Source organism: Orbicella franksi, chromosome 2 (genome assembly GCF_964199315.1).
Source record: "Orbicella franksi chromosome 2, jaOrbFran1.1, whole genome shotgun sequence".
NCBI classification, from domain to species: Eukaryota; Metazoa; Cnidaria; class Anthozoa; order Scleractinia; family Merulinidae; genus Orbicella; species Orbicella franksi.
This window is the reverse complement of record NC_138146.1, coordinates 34718519-34745123: the sequence shown is the minus strand read 5'-3', so window position 1 is coordinate 34745123 and position 26605 is coordinate 34718519. Positions and strand designations below refer to the sequence as shown.

Genomic DNA, 26605 nt, shown 5'->3' with positions numbered 1-26605 from the left:
TCTTTGTTTGTTAAATATTCTCCTAAAGAGCTGAAACTTACAGCAGTAATTAGGTATCACAAGGTCAATTCGTGAGATTAGGGTGATGTCTGCTCTGCGGAAAGTTGCGTGCTAATGAGGCAAAGTGTGCATAATGACGTCACAAAGATTCCCCCATACAGTGCTATGTGGAAACTTTGTATTCTTCATTGCAATTGTTTAGAGCTGTTTTGCTGACAAAGCTATAATATATGCAGTGCATTTTTTAGGCCCAAGTGACGAGGTTAAGAGAACTTTTCACGTGATATACTCGCTTTTAGAGAGGCATGTTGAGGAGTGGAAGGGAACATTTTTCTTCCGATGCTCAAGGATCAGCCATTTCGAGTTATTTCTTGGCACTGAGGAAAGAAAGAACATTCCAACCAAGTCGAGGCTTGTAATGCTCTGAGGAGTACACTCCTGAATATTTGCTTCTTTTCTGCGCTCTTGTCTGGACAAAGCATACTCGTCTCTTTGCAATTTTCAGTAGCTTAGCACAATTTTTTACTAATAAATTGTTTCTATGTATTTTTTGTAATGCTACAGAGAAGAGTAGTACTTCTTGCGATCGTCCAAAAATGACAGATATTTTATGAAATGTAGCACAAGATGAAATAATTTTTATGCTTTATATACAAGAACTTTTCCATCTTGCTAGCCAGTCGTCACAAATTAAAAAAAATACTAAGTTTTCTAGTGATAATGGTTTATGCGAGTGTTTAGATTCATGAACATAGATTTCTTGTTACAAAACGAAAGGAAGATGTTTCTCAAAAGAAATAATATTGAAATCCATATGCTATGGTGTATGAAACAGTGTTTGTATACTGTTATATACCACGAGAGTTAAATAAATTAACTTACAATGTAGTTATCAGAGTGTTACTGGTGTTGTTTTAAGGACGTTCGTGCGAAAATTTTCCAGTCGATAGATTTTTTTTGAATTTTTACTGCAGTCGGATGATGAATTACTTGTGTCAGAAATGCAAAGAAAATTGGGGGTACCGACTTCGTTTCGGAGATAGAGCGTGTGGAAAACTCTACCCTGATTTTGAAAAATTGGCGCACGTAATTCAGCATGGTCTACAGGGGATTATAGTTGAAAATATCGAAGGTGAGTCAACGGAGGCAATCGATCTTAGTCATATTTTGTAGAAGTGGGTCTGTTGCGTAAATAATTCCAAATGTTGCCAACGTTTTCACGAAACTTAACCCTTCAAGACTGAGGCATTTGAAACCACCGTACAGATAAACGAAGAACTAAAAAAAACGGAGTTCGATTGTGCATTTTGCAAAAAATTCGAACTTTTAAACGATAGCAGGAGCCCATGACCATGGGCTCCTGTCGATAGATTTTCTTCATATTTTCGCTAAACGTGGAAAATCGATAGGGAGAATTATCCATCAAAAGAAAAATAGGGGTCACCGAACATCCAAGATCGTTAATCCAGGTAAAGCTATGGCAATGGCCATCTGCCCTGTAGCGCGCACTCGATGCATGACCTGGCATGTGAATTTGCGTGCGAAGTAAGGATGCAAAAACGTTTTATTTTGAGCTATCCAATGCGACATTAAGGACTTTATAGTTAAAACAGCTGATACGTACGAAGGATGCCTGCAGACAAGAGTGCATTTGCCACCCGCCCTAACTAGGCCTGTGCTGTTAGGCGGGTTTTTCTATGATCGCAAGCTATTACCGACTCATCTGTAGGTGCTCTAAGGCTCTTGTTGGTTGTAGAAAAACCTTCAAAGCCCGCTCGCAAGTGTGCCTGGCAAGCTGGCGAAAAGCCTGAGAAATGGACTTCACTCCTCATTTCGATCTGAAAAAAGTAATACGTATCAAGACCATAAAGTGAAAGGTCGATAGCCGGTCGTTTAGCCCCCAGCTCGATTAGCCCCTAACTGGTTAGCCCCCAACCAGAAGTCGATTAGCCCCCTTATTCTAGACTTCTAAAAGTCCTTCCCAATAATCCTTCCCTGGCCTGTTGGCTTACGTCGCTCAAAGATTACCCTCTCGCTTCGTCCGACGAAGATAGATAAGTCAAGGATTAAGAAAAGGTCGACTTGTGGCAAGTCTGCCTTATTCACGCTTAATTCTAAAGAACGAGAAATAACGAGCGAGAAATAAACAATGTTGCTGGTCAGAGCACATTTCAATACAGGATAGTAAACTTATGGAATTTATTAGATAAAGATTTAAAACTGTGCAAAGCTTCAGTAAACTTTAAGAAAAATCTTGAAACAAAGATGCTTGACGACTTCTTGAAACAAGAATAGTGTTTCATTCCTTCATGTAATTGTAAAGATTCTAGAGGTTGCCTTTACTCAAATCTTAAACAACTACAGGGGTAGCGCGGTGCGAGATATTCAAACTCCACTTGGTTGATTCAAACTGATTTAATGACAGATCAAGTCCATAGATCTATGCCTTGTTTAGACTTGAACGGTTTACCGAGGTATCAGAGTTTACTTACCTAGGTAAACATTTTCCGTGTGTAAACGCCAACTGATACTTTGGTAAATGGCGCAAAAGACAAAAGAAATTTAACCGAGGTAAAAGTTGTAATTACCCTGTGATCAGGCATGGTTACAGTTGGTAAGCAAGGTCAAGATGACAGATATATCCGCTTGTGGCGGCGTAATATTTCACTTCCCGTGGTGAGCAGATTGCGCGATTGTCGACAAAGCGTTTCTATTCCAGTTTTCACCAGGCGATCATGGCAGATAACGTGGAAAGATTGGATCGATCTTCTTACAGCGAACAATCCGTCACGTAAAAGAGAGCACTGTATTTTTCATTCTCAGTATTATTAACAACTTTCTCTAGACAAACTTCGATCCTATGTTGTGTAATTATTGTAGATATATTTTGCCACCAGGGAGGATGCTGCATATATATACAACGTATCCGTGCATACTCTGGGTATGATCAAGCAGCTGAATTTTCGCCGTAATATTATGGAATGAGGTCCTCGCCTATGAAAATGATGGCACCTCAATTTGCTCCTGTTCCACTGCGGTGGGATCCTCGTCCAAGTTCGATTTCATGACGTTGATAATACAGCGCGCGCGAATGTTGAAAGATCAACTTGCGTTATTTGAGCCGGTATAAACACTGGACGAATTTACCAAGGTTAAGTAACTTGACCTTAGTAACTGTTTACCTTGGTAAAAGCTCAAATGTAAACACAGCACTAGTTCACAATAGGTAGCGACTGAAGAAGTAGCGAAAACCAGTAAATCGCTAAGGGGAGCAGATACGAATAGGAGTAGTAGTCATACAAGTAGATGTAGTGGTAGTAGTAGATGTAGTAGTAGGTTCGAACTGAAAAGCGATAGTTAAGGATACGTCCTACTTAGATAAGGCATAAAATACAAATCTAACAGGATAGAAAAATCATAATAAGACTAACAAGATCACAGCGTGAAACAAATAGACGTGACAATTGATACTTGAAACTAATAAAACTGAGACGATAACAACTCTTGTCGTAACAAACGAAGATATCAACGGCTATCGCGCAAATAGCTAAATATAGCGTGAAAGAATCACAATTTGGTAATCACATGACAATAAGCCTTAGCAATGGTAGAGCTGTGAAAGCAACTTCAACAAAACCTAGATAAAGTAAATGAAACCTTTGGTGACAAAGAAAAGACTAACAATTCGCGACTTGGCAAATAACTACAACAATAAGAACTCACGTACTTTGGTTGACGGCTCGCACCAAAAGGTAGCAGAGAGACAGCGAAATACACTTGAAATAGCGGTAACTTGGATCCTCTGATCGTAGCACGGTAACGGTGTAACTTCACTAACAATCTCTGACTAAAAGAAGTTGCGCGTCGTCTTATATTGCCTATGCTACGTGAAAAAACTAGGGCGTTGTGAGAAACGTGGCGCCCACAATAAAGACAACTTCCCAGCGGCAAAATTTCTAGGACTATTACATACGTGTGAAAATCACGATTTTATGAAAGCTTTGATTTTGAAATCACGTACTTGGCTTAGATAATAACTGATAATAAATTAGTAGGAAGTTGCAAAGGAAATCGATAAACGATCAGCGTTTCAAAACTCATTCAATGTTTTGGTCGGTTAGGGGTTAATCGACTTGGGGGTTAATCGACTGGCAAACTGGTTGTAGTGTTTTTGTAGTGTTTTTTGTAGTGTTTTTGAGAGTGACAGGGATTTGGTGTGTCACAAAACACAAACCGCGGTGATAAACATGGAACCGGCAAGAGCCACCCCGTGGCCGGCCCTGGCCCTGTACTCTCCCTTTGTCGGGCTCTGTAATGCATGATGGGTAAATTCAATATGGCGTCGCGAGCGGAGCGGAGCGGAAAAGGATGAAATGTCCCAAAATGTGAATCGATAGTAAGACACGGCGCACGGCGGCTAAGGTACTTTTATACGATGCTTTGACCCTATGCCTTCTTCTTGGTTTTTGATGACATATTGACACTTGTGGATTGCTGTTTAGTGTTTATAAGCACTTGAAAATCTCGCATTTGAAAAACCTGGAAAAACACTTGACGATTGTTTGAAAATTAATTTGAGAACAGGGTACTGTTCGGTAGAGTGTATGTGATCATGGTCTCTTGGTGTAACAAATCAATTAACACCTGGCTTATTTAACTGTTTTAACAAGTTTATGTTTCGTTCTCCAGTAAGCTATTTTTGTTGTTGTTGTTGATGTAACCCTAGGGAGTTGCACGCAGCCATGGCAGCGCTTTCAACTAACTTATTAAGTTTAACCAGCAGACTTTCGCTTGCGTGGCAATTACAAAACGGTCAGTGTAAAACGCAGACTACGGCTTGCAGACTATAATTTTTAAAGTAAGCTTATATAATATTATTGCTGCGCAGCGCAAGCACCAGTTATAATCAGAATGTATAAGAAATCTATGCGAAATCAAGATTTTGTTGGAATGCACTGCGCAACGACCAGGATGCAGTGCGCCCTGGTGGTGCCTTGCTTTGAGGTAAATGGACAAAACATGAAGGGCAAACTGCCATCTGCCTTCTTTTTGGCAATATTCGAAATTCACGACATTGAGGACCTTGAGGACCATTGTGCATAATGGCAACTTGAACTGTGAATGTTTTGACAGCAAATAGGTAAATTTATAATCTCAAGTTCATCCGTAAGGAAGTACATGTCTGCAGTTTGTGCTTGTTGCATTTGGAAATCTTAGTAACAAGTCAGTAACAAGTCAATAATTTATGGTGTAAATTAGCCCAACAGGTTCTTAAATTTTAGGATCTTACACTGTTTGTAAAAATATTTAATTAAATATATTTTCAGGTTGCATAGTATGGGATGTGGATCAAGTAGTCATCCAGTGGCTGCCTCAAGTGATGAAGGTCATGGTAATAATGTTAACGATCCAGACAAACACTCAAAATCAGGTAAGAATTGATTCATGCTGGGACATTTGGTGCGACATAGTGTTCTGCTACAGGGCTGTGCTCTAGAAGTGCCCGGGTGCCACAGGCGACTGGAAAAACTTATTTTCTTCATATAAGCTCAAGTGCTGGGCGCCCAGGATTTCATGGTTAGGAACCTTTGGGCTCCTCGTAATTTTTCGTAGACCACACAGCCTTGTGCAAACTTGGAGCCTTCAGTGTCCATCCCAGATCCTTACTTCATCATTCTACTTTGAAAATTGTATGCAATAGTTTTAGGAGGATAAATAATGCTGTTAAAGGACAACATTGAGAGGGGGGGCTTTATTAATAAATGGGTGTTTGACTGTTTAAGAATTGTCAATACAGTATGTGCATTTACATGTAAATACTGTTAACTTTCTTTTGTAACCATTAATAGGTGATTGAGTGACACACATTCACAAACCAATAATACATGTATTCATATTTCTAGGTTTTTTTTAAAATTTTATGACACTATTATGTTTTCTTGTAGTGGATGGAAATAATAGCATAAACAAAAATCAGCAAGGGATTGTACATGCAGTGCAAAATGTTGAAGATGGAGAGAGGCAGGACAAACAAGTCTTGAGTCAACCACAGGAACAACTGGATATTATTAGTAAAACACCAGACCAGACTGAGCAAGTGAAATCAGAAGAAGACATAGCAAACAAATTACAGAACAATAAAACTGTTGTTGCAGCTACAACAGAAGAATCCAATGAAAATGATCAAGATAGCAATACAGAAGAGGGGCCTCAGGTCTCAGGTCAGGGGGTTTCATGTACAAGCAGGGATCTGATGATGAATGCTGAAGATACAGTAACGGTAACTGCTGTAACAGCTCAGAATGAAAGTGGTGTATCTATTTCAAACAAAAATCGTAATGGTGGTAGAAGAGATCTGCGGAGAAAGACTACACATGATGAAACAGATTTACCAGTAACTAACGTAATTGCAACACCTGACCAAGACTTTGGAGAAAATGAGAAAACTAGTACAATGGGGATATCTGTGAAAGTCCAAGAGTTAACAATGAAAAGCACTTCACACAATGACTCAGATCTGAATGTAATGCAGGAAACTGCAACATCACCTGACCAAGACATTACAGATCATGAAAAACCAAGTACAATTGAGAAATCTGAAGAGAAACAAGAAGAAACAAACAGTGCAGCTACAATTATTGCATGTAATGATGTAGAAACAATAGCTGAAAAGTTATATTCTGTAGACACAGAGTTTCAAGTACCAGAAAATCAATTAACTTCAGTTGATGAAGCAAGTGAGCATCCTGGCCCTTCTGTTAACTACAATCAATCTGTAAATAAGGAAATGGATCAAAGGAAATATTCACAACAAAATTCTTCTACTGACATAGAAGAACTAACTGCTGATGATCTTGACCAAACAGACAACTTTAATCAAGAAAAGGATACATCAAAGCAGAAGTCAACAGAGGATACTGTTGCTGAATTGCATAGTGAAACATCTAGGGATGAAAATGAAAAAAGGCTGAATTCTGAGACAGCCTTGCCACAATTTGGGTACACAAACAGTGAGCCTTTAATGGCAGAGTCAAGTGTACGGAATGAATCTGTATTGAGTCATGCTGGACCACAACAACAGGAAAATTCAAGTCCTTGTGGAGAGGAAAGCAAACTTCAGTTGAAAGATTCAGGCAGTCCTTCAGCCATTAGTGAAGTTAAGAACAGTGAAACTGAAGCAGCTATAAAATTAACACCATCTAGAGACAGAGATGCTGAAAACAGGCTGATTACAGCATTACGGCTTTCTTGTAAACTATCTCCTGGACATCTTGTTAGAGATCTTGATGTCAAAAGTGTGATGTCAGTTCACTTGTTGCGTTCACTCTCACCAGGGGTAGTGACAGTTGCAGAGTTAGTTCACAAGCTTGTGTATTTGACAGAACTTGATCTATCAGGAAATCTACTCGGTCCTCAAGGTTTTCGTGTGATTTGTCTGGCTCTCAGAAGGAATACAACTTTGAAGAGCTTGAACTTGGCTAACAACTTAGCAGACACTGATAGCTCTGTAAGTACAGAGACTAAAGTAGGGTTGTCATAAAGTAGCCAGGTTTATTGTGGGAATAGGTGGCTGATTTTTCCATCTTTTTTTAAAGACTTAGAGAAATAACCTAGCAGAGTACCCAGCCAAGATCATGAAGTACATGTAGATGGTGATTTTTGCTGGTAGCTGGTTACTTTTGACAAACCTGCTGAGTCCACTTCATTACACTACAGGCCTAAAATGTAGAACTATCTGATCCCCTCTCCTAGACTAGAAATATCCAGTCATCTTGAAGGAACAAGCTTGGTCAATAAAGGATTAATTGTATGGACTTTGATGAACCTGCCTCGGCTTTGGGGAAAATTTTACTTGCAAGACACAGCACTTAATCCCGATCGTGCAATATAGCACCATCTTGCCTGCTTGAGTAGTCAATCCCAGCGCAGGATTTGGTTCATCTTGCTCACTCACCAGTTAGCCATATAATAAAAGCAATTATGAACAAGAAGGTGATCCTTCAAGAAGATCAGTTTTATCTTAGTTCGTAAATTTTCTGAGGTGACTGGGAGCACTATGTAGTGTTGTATTTTTCATCTTTGAAGATGTATGGGTTATTGACCAAGTGTGAGGTCACGATGGCTGGATATTGGCCAAGTTCTTTTTTTGCGTGTTTATGGACCGAGACGGAGTCAAGGTCCATAAACTTGCAAAACAACGAACGAGGCCAATATCAAGCCATCTTGACCGAACAAGCTTGGTCAATAAAGGATTTATCATATGGCTTTTGGGGAAATTTTTCTCGCGGGACACGGCGGATAGTCCCGAGCGGGCAAGATAGCTCCATCTTGCCTGCTTGTGGAGCTAGCCATATAATAAAACAAGGTCTCATACAAAATACATGGAGGGAGGGGGTGGGGAGGGAGTGCTGGGAGTTACCTGTCATGGCCTAGCACCCCATCTGCTTCTAGTGGAAACCTCTCTAGTTAAGCGCAAGCTTTTTAATTCACCTTTTGCCTTGGTTGGGTTGTTCACAGGATGGATTTGCCTCCGATAGATACCTTTAATATAACTTGTATTAGGTTGTGTTGTATTGTTTTTGCTCAGATTATTATTTTCCATTAGGAGTGTGTAGGAATGATGGTATCTACTAACTATACTTTGGAAAGACTGGATGTGTCTGGAAATAATCTTGGCAATGACTATTTTTCACGGTGCACTGGACCAGCACTAAGGACAAACTGGTCCTTGAAATCTTTAAAGTTTTCCAGTTGCGGCTCAAGCGATGTGTCTGCCATTTGCGAAGCTCTAGTTGAGGGAAATTCAACTATTGAAGAACTTGATGCCAGTAACAACCATATTGGGGCTGTCTTCGGTCAAGGATTGTCAAACATCTTGCAGGTAATTTGAGATGATAAATTTGTAGTTATTTATTACCACCTCATTATTACAGCTGTATACTTGTTCATAAAATTATTCCTTCACAATTACTGTATCAGATTTTAGTAACTTGGTAGTTATTTTATAAACAGTAGTCCATTGTCCAGTATATAATATATACGTGCGTGGTACATACATTTACTGTACGGTTCACAGTTTAACAACCCTTGTAATTTTCGGATTTAGCAACCATTTCCTTCTGCTCCCAAAGGAGGGCAAGTACTTTTGGTCATCGATTTCTATTTGATGGTATTCTAATACATAGTATATGTAATGGCGTAAAGATGGGGATGGGTTTGTTTTAGAGTTGTAGAAAACTTTGATATAAGGGACCCGCCAGGAAAGGCTAATTTGTTGAGCTCACCGCTTGTAGCCGGTCATGTATTTATGCTGCATTACCTTGCTTCTCGCAGCAACCAGTTTGCTCTTTACGGTATCTTGACGTTCATGGTACAAACCTTGGAACAGAAGGCATGGCAACTGTCCTGGCAGGAATACAGCAAAACAGTTCACTCATCAGTCTGAATGCCGCAGGACACCAGGTACATTAGGTCTACCGTCTAACCCTCCATAGATGCTGAATCGTTTTCTTCTTTGGTTTGTTCAGTCACTCAAGTGAGGTTGTTCATGAACAAAACCCTCCCGGCGGCATTAACCAATCAGAAGTTCCATCTACTCTCCCGCTATCTAACAATATGCAGATTATCATTTAAAATTTCCGCCGAAAGGAAAATGCTTACATAGATATTTTCCTTAAACTAGATAGTGCAAATTTTCTTCTTCCATTTTGTAACCGTAATATTCCCATGGCCAAAGAAGATCTAACCACGAGTTATGGAGGCTACATGTAGAAGGGTGTTTTCATTTTATTGCTGTCAGGTGACTACATGCGTATAATGTTTCTATAATACTTTTGTTTTCAGGTGTCCCGTCTGTCATTTTTAATGGAGTTTTTATACAGCAGCATTTGTCATCCCACTCTAGAGGAGTTGATCCTGGAGAATACTAAAGTTCTTGAACTTGATGGATGGAACCCATCAGGTCTTACTTTACTTACATGTACATCATATTGTACTTTTATAAATGCCATTCTGATAGTGGGGTAGACTAAGTTATCTCTGGCTGTCTGGCTGGCTAAGAAACCTTATGCGCCACTTGGCGCGAAGACGTTAGGTGAAGGAAGGCGAAGTATGGCTTAGTAGTCTTTTTCATTGTATGTTTACTCACTGTCTCATTCGGCGATGACGTTTTCGTTTTGATTAGAGCTTGAGGAAACACTAGTTTATTAGAAAGTGAACTCATTAAAAAGAGTGTAAAGAAAATCAAAAGGAAAGAAACCACTAGGACTGCAAAATCCACCAATCTCTTGCTATCGCGATCGAACTCGACTTTCATTGCATGCTGTTAACACATTCAAGTGGCGTGGGCACTCTATGTAAAAAGCTGACTTGCAGGAAAGTAGTCGGAGGAACTTCTTGCCATTGTAAGAAATTCGTCTTTGATGTTCTAAATTGTTGGTGCGACTTTTCAATTCCTTTCCACTCGCCCTTTGTTGGGTATAGCGTTAGAAAACAGCGTCTCTTTTTAAATTTGGCTTCGTGATAACATTGACTCTTATTTGTATTTACTTGATGTAGGTTTGTCGTTAACCGAGGGAAGTTCCAATCTCACCACACTTCTCCTGTCAGGATGTTCCTTGACAAACCAAACATTGAGGGCTCTGTCTGAAAAGGCTTCAGGCAAATTACCTTGTCTTGTTTACTTGGATCTCTCCAGTAATGAACAGCTAACTACAGACTGTCTATTGAATATTTGTGCCATGACCTCTTCTCCAGGTGAGATTTTCAGTAATCTTCCTCAGATGTATGTCGAAGCTAACCAGCACTCTGATTAGCAAGCTGAAATGGGTGGGGGGTTTTCTCTGTTAATTATAAAATTATTTGTACACTGACTTGTTAAGTGGATACGCGGGAATACTATTCCAACTCAGCTAGGAACTAATAAACCAAGAGTTCATGGGGATTTAGTCAACAACAAGCCATGGGATTTTTCACAAATGTGCTCAGTAGAGGCATCAAGATTAAGACACATCATATGTAGTAATCGTATTGGCAGGAGTTGGTGTGTCGCATTCGTGGTCCAGCAGTCTGGGTTCCAGTCCTCTGGCCGGGATCATTGTGTTATGTTCTTGACACTTAACTCTTCAGTAGTTCCATTCTCCATATTTCCGTCGACCCGGGGCCCATTCGTTAAACCTTTGAAGCCCGGTGTAGCCCACCGATGGGACATATTTCAAGGCGGGATACCGGCAAAGAGGGTTAGATAGGGAGAGATACCTGTAGGTGCTGACCTTCCCTCCAGTAGATTACAGTGAATAACACATGCTACGATGTAGTCTTACTATTAACTGAATGTGCGGTTTGCAGGCCAAAGTTGCTCCTTATCTGTGCTGGACTTCTCATTAAACGCGGCTGATGACATTGCTGGTGATATCGAAAAGCTTCCTGGACTAAAAAACTTAAAGACGTTGCTTTTGAAAAAATGCAGAATTACCCCAGCGAGTGTAGTTGATCTCTCCAAGCTTATCACCTTGACAACGCCTGATTTCTTGAGAATTTCCTCTGTGACGCTGGACGGCATCAAACTATCAGGCACAGACGCCTTGAAAGGCATGCTGGGACTGTCAGATATGTTTATACCCACAAATCCTTGCAGCCTAGAGTTGCTGTCACTCATAGGGTGTGGCTTGAACGATAGAGACGTAAAACCGCTGATGAACGGCATCGGCAATGGACTGGTCATCAAAGAACTGAGATTATCAGCAAACCGACTCACAGATACAACCGTTAACTACTTAGTAGATTCCTCTGGAACAGCGCTTTCTCTTCAAGCGCTGGATCTTTCTATAAACAAGGTTGGTGTTTCTAAGGACAATTCGGGATAACGAGAATTTCTCCCCCTCCTGTCAATACGATTACTACATATAATGTGTCTTAATTTCGGTACCTATACTCACTGAGCAAATTTGTGAAAATTGCCATGGCTTGTTGTTGACTAAAACCCCTTGAACTCATGTTTTTATAGTTTCTAATCTGGGAAATATCTCAAAGACCACACTGCACTACTTATTGAAAAAATCAGTCCATTTAGCTATAGTGCTTAAACTGACAGTGCACTTTACCTCTCCCTCAGTTGGAACCGTTGAACTACTGGAGCAACATAAATCAGTAAAATGCTAAGGGTAATGTGCGACGGAACAGCGACCAAGAAGAGTAACAATTCTAATAGACAATTTATTCTACGGATACAGGGCTTAAGCACCAGCACACAGAGCCAAGAGACCCTAAATTAGCTTTTACTTCACTTCGCGCGTGAGAGACAGTTTCCCTGTCTTTTCATTTGATGTACTCGAACTAATTACGTTTTCTTAAGCATCGCTTCTTGTCTTCATGAAGTAATATCTCAAAGAATAAACTCTCTTTTTATTAGATTCGAAATGGCGGAGCCCAGAAATTAGCAGGAGCTTTGTCCGACAAACTGGCAAACCTGAAAAGCTTATTGCTGGCTGACAACTGTATCGGTCAGATAGGAATACTAGCTTTGGTCGGCAAGGTCGGTCCCGGCTCTCAAGTAGGAGTATTAAACCTCAAGAGCCAACAACAAGCGTTGGGAGAGGAAGATATGGACGAAATAATGGAAGAGCTGGCGAAATCACTAGGTATATGTGATAGTTACATATGGCTCTAAAACGATACTGCTGACATAATTTATCTCGAAAGGAAAGCAAGGCAAATATGCGAGCACGCATTGGTTTTGTTTCAAAAGACTGGTTCTGTACACGTTTTTCCCATTAGTAGTTGAGAATTTGTCTGTCATTTTACACTTTCAGGATTTGACCCAGAAAACAGCGAAGGTTGTGCACCAGACATCAGTCTTCCAGCAAACTTCACAATCAATCTTACCGGTTTAGGAGGTGAACCCGGTGAACTGGGACCTAAACTCGACAGTCAAGCCGTGCTGACAGATTACAGTGCCAAGCACCGCAGAACCTTGACGTTTGAAGATGCACTCCAGCTGTCAGCGGTCCTGTCCCAATCAGAAAACACGAGGGCTATAATGAGTCAGAGCGACTGGGACCGAGTCATTAGCGCCGATAAAGACGCTCCGGCGTGGTTGCAACTTTCATCAAAACGCGAGTGCGCCGTGTACGTCAGTAACCTGCCGCTGAGTGTCACTGCTGAAAAACTTGAGGGACAGCTGGATAACGAAGCGGAATGCAATGTTATGGAAGTTTATTTGCTGAAGGTTAGAAAAACTGCCTACTTTCCTGGCATTTATTTTGCTTTAATAAGTATTACTCGCGCATGTCAACTGGTACTTTGTTTTGGCCGGTCGATTGTTGGGTCGGGAGGTCGGGAGTGAAGGCAAAATAGTATGTTACTCGATTGTGTTATAAATCTGGTCTGTTGATTTTGTCGTGATGTTACTTCTGACAAACACTTTTCACTTGACTCGTTGACCTCGCTCAGGTTGGCGTTGTCGAAACATCAGTCACCAACAGCAGGTTCCTAACAGAACTTCTCTCACCCATCAACCTCGTTCGCAAAAGCCGTGGGAAAGAGGTTGCTCACTCAGACGATCGCACTAGGCGAACCACCTGAGCATGATACTCCTCGGTTCAAGCCATTTACCGCGTGTGTTATATTTTCACAAATAAACGCTTGGTTTTTATTTAAATTCAGGATCAAATTCTGAGGAAACCAAATGGTTTAGCGTGGGTGCTGTTCACAGATTCTGTATCTGTTCAGCGGGCAGTGGAATACTACAACTCAGGTCAGGCCTTCATGTACGGCACGCCATTTGTTATCTCCACCCTGAATGTTGATGTTATGGCCGACACTGGATCCGAAGAAAATGCTGAGGCTAAAGCAAGGTCAGTGGCTTTCTGAGATCTCTAACAAACTAGTCAAATTTTGAATACTTCCATGACGACAACACTTTTTATGTTTAAACGATGATACAAAATTACAGCGGGGCTAATGTGGTCGTGTAAACAAATCGCTATAGCTTTAAAGAACACGGAACTAGCACAAGCTGTCGACGTAGTGAGCTTGGAGAATCTTCATTTTGATTATAGCCCTAAACAAGCAATCGTTTTGTTTCACTTTCTTTGGATGTTTTTTTTTTTAAAGATAAATAGAAAACATTTCCCGTGTTTTACGCGACTGGTGAATTGCGGGAAAAGGATGCTGCAGTTGCGACAGGTAACCTTTTATTTTGTTTTGTTTCTTATTTTGTTGGCTGATTGATTGATTTTCATCGTGTTTACAGACAAGAGATGATTCAACGTGCTGAAGGTCGTAAAGCGGATCAAACTGCGCATGCACAACTGGTTCAGTCGAACTATAACGAGAGTCTTGCGCGTCACGAGTATGCGGCCCAGCACCCCGCCTACGCAGATGGCCGAGTGTGGTGAGCTGGTGCCGAGGGTCCAATCAGGACAGGAAGCCCTTTAAAATTGTTGTAGTTCTAGCATCGAAGCTTCCCTGGGCTGATTGTCGGCGAAGAGCGAACCATCAAAGTCGCAAGAAACCGCCAGAAACCGTCTAATTGTTTAATCATAACCCTCTGAACGATTCTTTCAAACAACAACAAAAACAACAACAACAACGACAACAACGACAAAACTGAAGAACATTTTCCTTTCAGAACCTTCACTTAAACGCGAAGTGGAGGCCATTTTCGAAGATTGTCCACAGCCTCCCTCCTTCGTTTATTCGACGGCCTCTGTGTTGACAGACCGCGCGGTTACATCTTGTATCCAATATTTGGTTTATGGGTAATGTTAAAAGAGTGCATTTCAACTGTGTGCTCGTACATATTACTCTGGTCTGAAGAGTTTTCAACACTACTTAATTATTTATTTTTAAATAAAGGATGTGTAATATTTTGCTAAAGAATTTGTCCATATTTTGTGAATGTTTATGGACCACAGAGTGTTTATATAAGAATTTGATCTGTTTGTAAATGAAACAGGAAACCATTGATAGACGTTTCGCCTTTTCACTTCAAAAAGAACAGTTCCCGAAAACGAGTGTTCAGTGTTCAGAGAGAAGGAATGTGAATTCTCTACTGCCCGTGAAATGCAGCAGTCAATTGAGGCTGGGATGTCCTGCCGTCAGTGCTGGTGACGATCTTTTATTTTTCTTACAAGACGTGACGATATTTCATTTGCCTTACATGAAGTGTATTAGACTGCATGGAAGCCCAGATGTATGCCTGTTCAGACCAGTTCATTAAAACTTTCGAGTTGTGTGTATTGTGTGCTGAGGTCCCTGCCCTATTTTGCTGTCCCCATTTGACGCTTCCTTGGCGGTGTACAACGTAACAGTACTAATGTACAAATGATCGCAATAATTAAAGAATATCAAAACTGCTACTTGAATTCGGGCACAGCAACACCTAACATTGGGTGATATGAAGCAAACGTTTACGCTTGATTAGAGTTCTTTTTGTGTACTCTTTTCAGTTCATCTGAAGGACAAAGCTATTTCGGGCTGATACTATGTTCTAAAACAAATCGTAAAATAACCTTGATGTTCCGTTCACAGAAACCCCTTTTCTATTCAGCTTTTAAGAGCAAACGGCAGACCCTTGAAGTCTTACCATTGCATTAAAATACTGAACAGTTGACCGTTTCTTTCACTAATTAAAAAACTGCGGAGGTGTTGGAAGGCGACGATCCCGGGGTCGGGGCATTTGCCCACTTTCTTCGTCCCCACCCCGGGGCATTTAGACAGCCTATGTGTCCCCACCCCGGGGAATTTGCGCATTTTTTTAAAAAAAATGCTTATGCCCGGGGGTTAGCCCGGGGGGAGGGGGGGGGGGGGAGAATAGGCACTGCTGGAATTGACTGATGCATAATATTTTTATTTTCAACGATTTCCTGTTGGTTGAAATTCGAATTTGGCGAAGTTTGTTTTCTCGGTACCCTGCAGCGACCCATCGCTGTGACGTGCTTCAATGTTCCATTTCGGCACACAATAAGTTAATAGTTAATAAAGTGACTACTGTTCGTGGCGCAGATGTCACTAGCGGTTCGATTCGATTCAGTGTCGTGATTTAAGTAACACTTGATTTCTGAGCTCACCTTGGATTCGTGAGAAACATCTCGCGTTGTCTGTGTTTGCCTTATTTTTGCAAAGAAGCCAAATGCTCGACTGCGCTTTCGAAACGCACGGTCGCCTTTCTCGTTGACAATTTGTTTGGCATACTTCAAGTTAACAACGGCACGTAAATCAGCTTAAACATATAACAATACAGCTCACTGGACAAGAAACAAAATGGGTGTCCAATGTTCCTTGATTTTATCCAGTTTACGAAAAGCGCGGGAAACAAGTAACTAAGTCGACAGCTTGTAAAAGCTCCCGCTCTCAGTGGTCGCTAACTCAGCCATTCCAAATTAGTAGTATAGGTAATGTTGCGAATGCGGGTGCAATTAAGGTTACACTAAGAGTAATATTTGAAAATTCTCTCAAAATTGCACGAGCCTTTAGGCGAATGTAATTTAAAAGAATTTTCAAATATCACATGTAGTGTAAATCCTCTTCATAAGATTACTCGTTTATTATATGACTGAGAAAATAACGAACGCACGCGCGTTAATTTGCGCTGTATAGTGCAAATTAGAAATTAACGATAAATTAGCCTGCTCTCAGCCGATCACAATGAGGTAATTTTCGCAGTTATATAACAAAATAATCAACACATCAAAACACATAATAAATCCAGCCCTGTCTCTTGAGATTAATGACACACAAAAAAATGCACATTTGCGCGCTCAAGTAGTAGGCCAGACATAAACTGTTGAACCATGCCGATTTTAATATCTGAATGGTACGCAAAAATCTCAGAAATTCCGAACGAAAACTGGCATGCATGTTCCAGTTACTCGAAACGCCTGGAATTAAGCTTAGTTGCCGAATATAGCAGCAGGGTGTACGGGTCGACGGTAAATTTCCAATTGAAAATTGTGGACTTTACTCAAGATGTGCCATTGTCATTGAAAATGTTCCGGTTGATCAAGCTGATTCGCCTCACATAACAATCAACATTTCGACCACAGGTTCCGGAAATTTGGAAGTAAATAAAACTGCTATGTTAAAAAATTCAAATAATTATACTGGACCGGTATAATTTAAACTTAACGCGGGCAAACAGTTCTCTTCGTACATGATAGTAATGCGTCTAGTAATGCGTGTATTGAAGACAACCAGAGAGCGCGCACAACTTTAAAGGACTCATTTCCCTTTTTCGGCTTGAAAAAACAATGATTTAAATTGAGTTTGGCAACAGCGACCGTTAACAGAAACCCAAATTGCGCGGTCTACGCAAATAAATACGCCTGACTTTCGTATTCGTCACAGTCTGCTGCTTTAGAACAAGGCACTATTAAAATAGGTCTTATAAATACGGCGCGACGGTTAGCGTGGGGTTCATTTGACGGTTCTACTTACAACAGTTCAACCGGCAGGTTATGATACCGAGTTTGGAAAATTTGATAAAGTTGTTCTGGCAAAGTGATAAATTATCCTGTCAGTTGAAGATGAAGGCTGTGTTGCTAAGTTTTCTGTTTCTGTTGATTGTCGTCTGCAAAGCTGCGAAGTTTCCTTTCCACTTAAAGGACGAACAAGGTAAGAACTGCTTATCATATTCGTCGTATTGTTTTGGTTTCGTAATGAAGTTGATATGGATAAATACACACGCGATATTCAAGTCAGTAACTCAAAATGAACATTTTTCGATTTTCTATTGTCCGACTGAAAGTTGACTAGTTTAAAGAGTGTATGCGACGTTGAAGTTCAGGCCGAAGGCTCTTTTTTGTACTTATTTACATTGTAATGCCAATGCAACGGTAATCGACAAAAGCTTTTGTCTTTTTCGCGCCTTTTTTTCAACCATGTTTTGAACTGATTTGTCAACAAATGAGCGAATCTATCTTAATCTCACAACTGAATATTGATTGCTGAGTGTCTTTCTTGGGAGAGGTAACAAATGCTGGTAAAAAGGAAAGTGTACGGCAGAGTACAGATCACTACATTACACAACAAGACAGGGAACGCGCGATCTAATTTGAAAGTTAAGCTAGTTTAATATCGATTATCGGCGAACTAATCAGACTCACGGACTCAAATTAGATCAGACTGTAGTTCGAATATCTTCTTTCCGACGATTGGGAGCATTGAAGGACGAGAACCACGGAAAAAATTTTGGTCGCTTAAATTCAGTTGCATCCCTGGTGTTTACAAAGACTCCAACCGGGGTCACTTGAGAGTCTTAAATCAATCAGCACACAATTTTAGTTTGCTTGTGATCTTACCAATCATATTTTAGCAACATGAATGCGGTTAGAATAGACAATTTTGATTGGCTGCAACCTGCATTCAAACTTCAGTGACTGGAACTGCTCAGCAAATGAGCGCTAAAATATTTTGGACTCACCGCAGCCGCCAGAGCGGACGCTTGCCGCCCACGCACTCAATTGGGTTCAAAGTTATTTTTATGCTATGTAAATCACTAGAGTGGAAAAATTTAGGACCTGACCACACTAATGCGTTATTAAAAGTATCCGTTTTCGTCTCAACGAAAACAGAGCAAAATATTTTGACCACACAAGCGTTTTCGTTTTGTTTTCACCTCTCCAAACTAATTCGTTTTCATTGGAGACCGTTGGAAAAAGCATACTTTTTGATACATTTCGTCTATCGTCCACAACCAGAACGCCTCAAAGCGCTGATGGAACTATGACTCTTTTTTCGGCACCGTTTACAAAAGCACCCGTTTTCAACTATCCACACTAGAAACAGAGCATTTTCCAAACGATGCGTTTTCAATAGCGTCCTCTTTAAAATCGTTTTCGAAAACCTCCGTTTTCATTACCGTTTTCGGTCGTTTTAGTGTGGGGTCGAAAATGCATCAAAATGTATGAGTTTTAAAACGCATGAGTGTGGTCGGGGCCTAGTCGCAAGATTTTTATGTGGTGCTGCGTCAATCTTAATCACGCGAATTCAACGCAATCAACACTTTTATATTTAAACACGTCACGCCTGGGAGCTAAGTAAGCTCGATCAAAATACAAACGTGTATGTAACTAGAAAAATTAAATAACCAATAAAATAAATTAAATTGTCACAAAAATAATACAATTAAATATCTAAGAATAAAATAAGCCTAATCATATATTTTTATGTATGTTATTAACACTTAAAATTATGTGTACAGTAAAAATCATCCACCATGGAACTTATTCTCTCAAACCATGACAGGGAGGACAGAACTTTATGTTATGCAATTTAACAAATTCCCTATACTCAGGAAGAATATTTTCATTTGTTTGATCAGCATTGCATCTTGTTAAGTTTGTTTCTTCCAACCAACCAAGTTCAAACATTTTGTTTTCTCGATAGATTGTTCGTTTTGTGAAAGTGTGCATCTGCTAGGGGACTGCATCTGCGACGATGTGAATTGGTGTCGTGGCGTAAAATGCAATGTTGCGGCAAAGTGTGATGAAAAATGTAAGAATTGGAACTTTTTCAGAAAGATACAAAAACTACATAAATATATATTAATTTGTCATGACTGAAAAACGTACAAAGTAGTGTTTAAGGGTGCTTTTCTTTGGGGTGATCTGGATCAGGATCAGTGATCCAAGATCACTCGGATCATGGTGCATTAAAAGAATCGATGAATCCGTGAGTAGAGTAGATTCATCGGTTCCTTTGATGTACCACGATCCGAGTGATCTTGGATCACTAATCCTGATCCAGATCATCCTAAAGGAACGCACCCTAAATATTCCAAACCCAGAGCTCATATAGGCCACTACTGAATAGAAATGGACGCTCAGGGATTGAAATACAAAGAAGACTTTTTCTCCTACATGAGGTAATTAATTCAAAGAGAGGTGATAGCTAGAATGGGTCGTGAGGACGCTATATTAAATCTTCTTGCGATTAGTGGCTGTCGCTCGACAGGGATGTCCGACTCAAGTAGTGAATCTTGATGTCCACCAGAACTTAGCTTAACCCTGAGAAATAGATGAGCGACCAAAAAACTACCTTCCAGTTGACCATCAAAAATGAAAGATTCCTGAATTCAACCAGAATGACCGTGGAAGTATCCCTAATTAACATTGAAGCCTCTCTGTTCTGGAGACAGGCCGCACAGACACACATCAATCTCCGATTTTGTTTGCGTGGATTCGGTAGTTCTTTTTATTTTTTTTCGGAATGGGAGGCACATCGATCAAGGAAGTATAGAATCAGTCAATTAAGGTTTCAGAATTTATCAAGGTTGGGTTATCAATTTTATTAATTTTAACGTGCTGCACACCTACAGGTCGTACAGATGAAACCCCGCCATCAGTGATACACGAACCTGAAATAGTTCCAGTCACTGCAGCCTCTGTTGGAAACGATTCAGAGCAAGGTTAGAGAGAATATTCCTCATCAATATCAAAGACGATTTTCCAAATATGTTACAAAGGGTTCTTGTTGGATATAACTTTGGACTGCCGTCTGCCCCCCCCCCCCTGGGGGAGGGGGTACTCCCAGGAAACTTTGGTAGGGGTGTGCGGCCCGCTTCCCAAAACCCTTACCCCATTTATGACCAATATCTTCGATTTTCCCAACCCTATATATGACCTAACCAAAAATTCGATTCTCTTTTTATGACCATTGCGGCTGGCGCAATTGCCCTAAACATGATTTATGAAGGGCTTTTGTTGATGGTCTTATCGATAATGATGAAAAAGTAGCTTCTTCTAAAAAAACAGACCCAATGCAAGAGTAGAGTGCTAAAACCATACACCATTTATGCCAAAATCGATACCCTATTTATGACCAAAACGGCTGAAAAACCATACACTTTGAGGCCGCACATACCTTTATAGCCCATATAAGGGAGTAACCCCGCTCCCCCGGCGTTTGCCAAGCTCCATGAGTAAATACCTGCTGTAACTATGTGTAAAAGAGATAGATCTACTCACACCCTTTACGTCAAGTGCGTTTGACCTCAAAATCCAGCCAAACTAGTCTATATATATATTGATTCAATGTTCCAACTTCAAAGAATGTGTAGAAGAGTCAGCGACACATTTGGAAAACACAGACACACATACAGTTGAAGCCCTGTAAATACAACTCGACCATGAGACAGTCATCTGCGGTGAATTTTCTCTTGCCAGACACTCAGTGCGGGTTACAATCGAACCTCCATGAACGGCCAACTCTTTACAACGGCCACGTTTACTGCTCCAGCGAATGGTCTAGGCATTCATTCTTACTTTAACCTCTGTACAACAGCCACCTCTCTGCAACGACAACTGTCCTTAACTACGTGTCCCAACTGTCAAAGTAAGCTCTTGATAACGGCCAGCAAGTCAACGAAAAAAAAATTGTCATTGTAATAAGTCAGGAAACGTGATCCGTTCCACGCGTCGTTGGTCTCTGTTTCTGTTTTATCGAAATATTTTTAATTGCACTTACGTATTTTTTAAAATAGAATTTTTACACCCCCGTAAAACCTAAGCGCCATCTCATATCCATTAGGGAGTTTAAGAAGTTACAAGGGCTACGCCAAGGACAACGTCGATTAAAAAAATGAATTTCTAATTTACCTACGAATCTCGCGATACTCCATAAGCCATTTACTTTGTTTATCACTGTCAAAACTATCATGAAACTGAATCTGGGACACAGCGATAAATTTGAAATAGAAATTTAAAAAGTTAGCCGCTGTGGTTCACGTTCTTCAGACAACGCCGAATTTGGTCATTTTACGTTGTTGTTTTGCAGAGGACGGCAAAGAAATGTACCAAGAATTACGACGGACGTGCACAGCCATTGTTCTCCTCATTAAACCTTTTGTTAAGCGACGTTCCCGTTGCCGTTGCCGTTGCCGTCGTGGTTTTCTTAAACTCCCTAGTGTCTCCCCATAACGGCCACCTCTCTGCAACGGCCACTTTCCTCTGTCCCCAGGCTGATTATTGAGGAGGGATTCGACTGTATATTCTACTAAAGTTTATTCTCTCAAACCGTAAGAGCATCTGCAAAGGGAGGATAGCATTTTCATATTCATATCAATTTAACAAATTGCTTACACTCAGGAAGAATATTCTCATTCGTTTGATTAGCCTTGCATCTTATTAAGTTTCTTTCTTCCAACCAACCAAGTCCAAACATTTTGTTTCCTCAACAGATTGCTCGTTTTGTGAAAATATGCATCTGCTAGGGAAATGCAACTGCGACGATGTGAATTGGTGCCGTGACGTACAATGCAATGTACCGGCAAAGTGTGATGAAAAATGTAAGAATTATACGATACACTTTTTAAATATTCAATGGTTGTTTATCTATTTATTTATTTATTTATTTATTGTTTATTCTTTACTAAATACGCCGTGATTGGTTTCTGAAGGCTGGTTTTCTCTTGTGCATGAGCATAAGCAACATATATGCAGACGGAATAAGATGTTAACGACGATCACCTTTCAAAATGCGTTTCATAACCACGCTTTACTGTTTCTGGCATATTGCTTAAGATTATGCTCATGTGTCAGTGGAAACCAACCTTAAGTTTCCCAATCCCAGAGCTCATCAGTATAAACCATGTTTGACAGCAGCACTGTTACTGAGTAGAAATGACCGCTCTAGGGCTGTACAAGGGGGAGAATTTTTCCTGCATGAGGTAACCGAGAATTGATCTCAGAATACAGCCAGAACCGCCCAAAACATGTTTCTGATTGTAAAATATATATGTTCGGAATTTCTTTTCTCAGCTCGCCACACTACACCAAGGAATTATAAAATCGATCAGTAACGGTTTCAGAATCTATCAGGCAAAGAAGCTTAAATTTTCCCAATGGAGGGAAAGAACAAAACAAACAAATAAACAAATCGAAAACCAACAACAACACCAGCAAAAAAATCACGAACTCACAAAAGTCATTCTCCCGTCACATTGGAGCAGAGCAAACCACATTAGTCAAATGAGCCTTTTTTCATTTTTTTTTTTTTTTTTGATATTGATGACCCAATTATTACATCTTGTATTTTTTTCAGGTCATCCGGAGTAATGCAGTTTGAGGAAGTCATTGTCGGTCAGATTAATGATCCTGAACAGTTTCGTTCGGAACATGCGTGAAGAAGTGATGTCAAATATCAACTTCAATTTTTTGCAATTTTTAGATTGAATGCTAGAAAGCACGAGCCTCTTCTATGTCAACAACAACAAAAATACACAAAAGACAATAAATACAACGACAACAACAATAACAGCAGTGAAAACAAAAACAACGACAGTACAACTATTTTATGCATGGCCGGTAGAATTATATTAATTGTATAAATTGAATAAAGATGAAAAACATTCAGTAAACTGATTTACACATTTGCCCTGTTTATGTTGAAGCCGAGAACCATTCATCGAATTGCCTCTTGTATAGGTGATAGAGTATTTCTGAGTCGTCGTGCAAAAATAAGTTTGATTTGGATGAAAATGAACTTATAGCTGAAACGCATTTTCGTAACAGTGTTTTCGCACGAAGACTCTTTTTAACGGAGAGGCAAAGACAATTCGCAAATGGTCTTTTTAGCTGGATTCTTCTAGTGAGGCTCGCTACTATTGTTGAAGCGACCCTTTTTATTGAGCTCGAATCATAGTCATGTACATTTCCAGAGAGTAAGATCTTCTCTTGTTCCGAGTGTACATCTTTAATGTCAGTGGTGTCGATGGCATTTTCTTCCACTTGGGTTCTCCTGTACTAGATGTTTTCCAACTTATCGAGTGGCATTTAGAGCAATCAGTTTTGCCACGATCAGTCAATGATAAGGAAACCGATTTAATAAATGGATTTCAAAATAAAACTATGTTAGTTCGGCCGATTTGTTGTAGAAACCTAGCTAACTGCAAACTTGATGATAGAACCCATTTGGTCCGAACATTGGCCTTCGTGTTCAAACAAGGCAGGATGGCGCCATAGTTGTCGGACTAACTGGATAAATTGGACTCTGTAGCCGCAAGACTTTCTTACTTAGTTACGCCTATTTACCCCGCAAATTTGTCGAAGCATTACAAGTGCATGAGAATTTAACAGTAACACGACGCCATGAACTTAGTACACGTACTCCGATAACTGGAACAAAAAAATACATAAATTGTAAAACAGCATTTACAGAAATTTTCTACCGTGAAACCTGTATTAAGCGGACCCCATATTAAGCGGGCACCCTCTATTAAGTGGACATCAGCTTACGTCGCAAAATTTTCCTCCTACAGTTACTGTAAAACAAACCTGCATTCAGCGGACACCTCTGTTAAGCAGACGCGGACACCAATATTAAGCCATTTTGTTGCGCAAAAGCGGACACCTGCATTAAGCGGACACTAGTAGGGGTCGCAAGGGTGACCGCTTAATACAGGTTTCACTGTATTTAACAGAACCATCGTAATTAAAAAGTATCGTTTTTGTGAACCGATTTTATTTGAAAATGATAACGGAAAAGTTATGTCGATACATTTAAAAGCCTCAGCGCGCTACGCAACTACTGGTAAAAATAGTTCCAAAAAAAATATACATATTCGACCTGCCCCTTTTAAAATGGTTCAGGTACGTCCTTATGGTTTAAAAATATCCCCATCTAAAATTTATGATTAACAAAAGTATAACTAACTTATGGTCAAAAATGGTCACAGAAAGGAAATTTCTAAAGTTTCCGAACTATCCTACGATACTTGAAACTATTTTTTTTTTTCGAAAATGTCGCTACAAGAGAGGATTTTCTTCTAACTTTGCAAATAGCATTTAACTCAATAGGTTTTGGCACGTCAGGTAATTAAAAGGCGGATAATTTGAAATGGAGTTAGAAATACGATGATTCCGGTACAACTGATGACTTGAACACTGCCTTACATACTCGTCATTTTACAGCGCAATCCTTAAACGTTTCTTTTCCTTTGTTTCCTTTGTTTTCAGCCCTGCTCCTCTTACTCATGTCTTTTGTGAGTTTAAGCGACAACGTTTCACTACCTATGATATAAGTTAAAAGATAAGTCAAATAACATTTTGCGTTCTTGTTTTGACAGTATTTTAACGCTTACTGAATGATTATCGCCTTCTTAGAACCCCCACTCCGCTCCCCCCTTATCCTCTCCCGCTTCCCGCGCTTTCTACTCCCTCCTATTCTCCCGGGCTCCCGCCCCCCTGTCGCCCCCCCTCCCCCGGCTTCATACCACGCAGTCAAAACTTTTAAACCGTGAAGCAGCTGGAATTTACGAACGTTGTATTTTGTCAATTTATCTATTACAAACAGACTTTTTTAACTGGCTGTCGAATATCAAATAAGCTGCTAAAATTGGTCAGCCAACAGTTCTGGGAACCGCAAACTCTGCCGTCACTCAGAAGTCCTTGGTATGACACAATGTCACGCAACCTGTGGCTAGGCATGCCACAAGTCGACTTTTGCTTTTAAAATCTTCGTCCTTTGCTTATAGCTTATAAGTCGACCTCTGTTTACAAAATCTTCGAGCGAAGACGTCGCGAGCGCGAGCGACGTAAATCGCTAAAGATCGACTTGTTTCACTCGCTGGGATGTCAATCAGAGCGTAACTTTTGGGCGCGAAAAAAACTTTTCATGCGCTCCGCGCGCGGCTGACTTGATTACCACTAAGACATTCGCGAGTACTGTCCCCTAACTCAAATGGAGTCATTTGTTTACAGTGCATGGATGTAGTCAGTAAAACTGACAAACGGGGAAAGCTGTTCCAATGAGAAATGCCTCCTAAAGGACGCAGTCGTGATTGTATTTCTAGTCAGTGAAAATTTTTATTTGACAAATTTCCGGTTGATGAGGCTAATTCGCCTTTATTATACATGCAAAATTTCCGGAATTTGGAGGTAAATAAAACTATTCAACAATGAAAATAATTATACTGGACCGATATAATCAAAGCTTAACACGCGCAAACAGTTCTCTTCAGTCGTACATAATATTAGTGTGTGTATTGAAGACAACTGAGTAGCGAGCGTGCACAGCTTTAAAAGACTAATGGTTTGTTTGGGCTTGAAAAACCAATGATTTAAATTGAGTTGGTAACAGCGACCGTTAACAGGAGCCCAAAATGCGCGGGCGATGCAAATTAATGCATATCACAGTGTATTGCCTTAGAACAAGGCACCCTTAAAATAATTCTTTATAAATAAGGCGCGAAGGATTGACGGATCTTCTTACAATATAGCACACGACAGGGTGTGATCTCGAGTCTGGAAAATTTGACAAAGTAGCTCTAGCAAAGTGATAAAATCATCCTGTCAACTGAAGATGAAGCCTATATTCCTAAGTTTGCTGTGTCTGTCCGTTGTCGTCTGCAAAGCTGCAAAGTTTCCTTTTCACCTAGAGGACCAATTCCAACAGAGACAGGGTAAGAACTACACATTGGCATAATGTTATTGCGCTTTCAATGAATGCGATACAAGAATACTAGATACCCTGAATAACTCATTCAATTCTTCTTAGAATAGTAGATTTTCCTTTAGCATCGTCAAGTGATTTCAAGTATTATTTTGACTTTGTAGGTTTAGAAGTTTTTGAGCTTGGGCAACTATAAAACCTTGAGTTTTCGACACTT

At 40.2% G+C, this 26605-nt stretch overlaps 3 protein-coding genes across 4 annotated transcripts in view; all 3 read left to right on the top strand.

Moving 5' to 3' along the window:
• Window positions 1–556, top strand: part of LOC145479521 (dorsal-ventral patterning tolloid-like protein 1) — a 17308-nt gene extending 16752 nt beyond the window's left edge. The window contains exon 9 of the mRNA XM_081457908.1: window positions 1–556. This exon is cut by the window's left edge and continues 1254 nt beyond it. The gene's annotated coding sequence lies outside the window, so the exon portion shown is untranslated.
• Window positions 557–3732: 3176 nt separating this feature from the next.
• LOC145479520 (uncharacterized) lies at window positions 3733–14967 on the top strand. 2 transcript variants are annotated; one of them, XM_081457906.1, is made up of 12 exons: window positions 3733–4422; window positions 5328–5431; window positions 5946–7507; window positions 8606–8881; window positions 9334–9462; window positions 9844–9961; window positions 10558–10755; window positions 11347–11834; window positions 12410–12638; window positions 12810–13225; window positions 13663–13853; window positions 14252–14967. In XM_081457906.1, exons 2-12 carry the CDS (start codon window positions 5338–5340, stop codon window positions 14394–14396), a joined length of 3846 nt encoding a protein of 1281 aa, XP_081314032.1. In that variant the 5' UTR covers window positions 3733–4422; window positions 5328–5337; the 3' UTR covers window positions 14397–14967. The 2 variants fall into 2 exon arrangements, with proteins under 2 accessions (XP_081314032.1, XP_081314033.1); XM_081457907.1 differs by lacking the exon at window positions 3733–4422 and adding an exon at window positions 4896–5140.
• Window positions 14968–17407: 2440 nt separating this feature from the next.
• LOC145479519 (uncharacterized) lies at window positions 17408–24317 on the top strand. The gene is made up of 5 exons (XM_081457905.1): window positions 17408–17613; window positions 19387–19494; window positions 20318–20407; window positions 22178–22285; window positions 23041–24317. Exons 1-5 carry the CDS (start codon window positions 17457–17459, stop codon window positions 23052–23054), a joined length of 477 nt encoding a protein of 158 aa, XP_081314031.1. The 5' UTR covers window positions 17408–17456; the 3' UTR covers window positions 23055–24317.
• Window positions 24318–26605: the final 2288 nt, after the last annotated feature.

What these genes read in the sequence shown, in the direction of transcription:
- LOC145479519 (XM_081457905.1), top strand. Translation starts at nt 17,457, where the DNA reads ATGATACCGAGTTTGGAAAATTTGATAAAGTTGTTCTGGCAAAGTGAT. An exon ending in GGCAAAGTGTGATGAAAAAT is followed by an intron (nt 19,495 to 20,317) that starts GTAAGAATTGGA and finishes GCACACCTACAG; the next exon opens with GTCGTACAGATGAAACCCCG. An exon ending in TGGAAACGATTCAGAGCAAG is followed by an intron (nt 20,408 to 22,177) that starts GTTAGAGAGAAT and finishes TTTCCTCAACAG; the next exon opens with ATTGCTCGTTTTGTGAAAAT.
- LOC145479520 (XM_081457906.1), top strand. Translation starts at nt 5,338, where the DNA reads ATGGGATGTGGATCAAGTAGTCATCCAGTGGCTGCCTCAAGTGATGAA. An exon ending in AGACAAACACTCAAAATCAG is followed by an intron (nt 5,432 to 5,945) that starts GTAAGAATTGAT and finishes GTTTTCTTGTAG; the next exon opens with TGGATGGAAATAATAGCATA. An exon ending in AATGCTGAGGCTAAAGCAAG is followed by an intron (nt 13,854 to 14,251) that starts GTCAGTGGCTTT and finishes TCGTGTTTACAG; the next exon opens with ACAAGAGATGATTCAACGTG.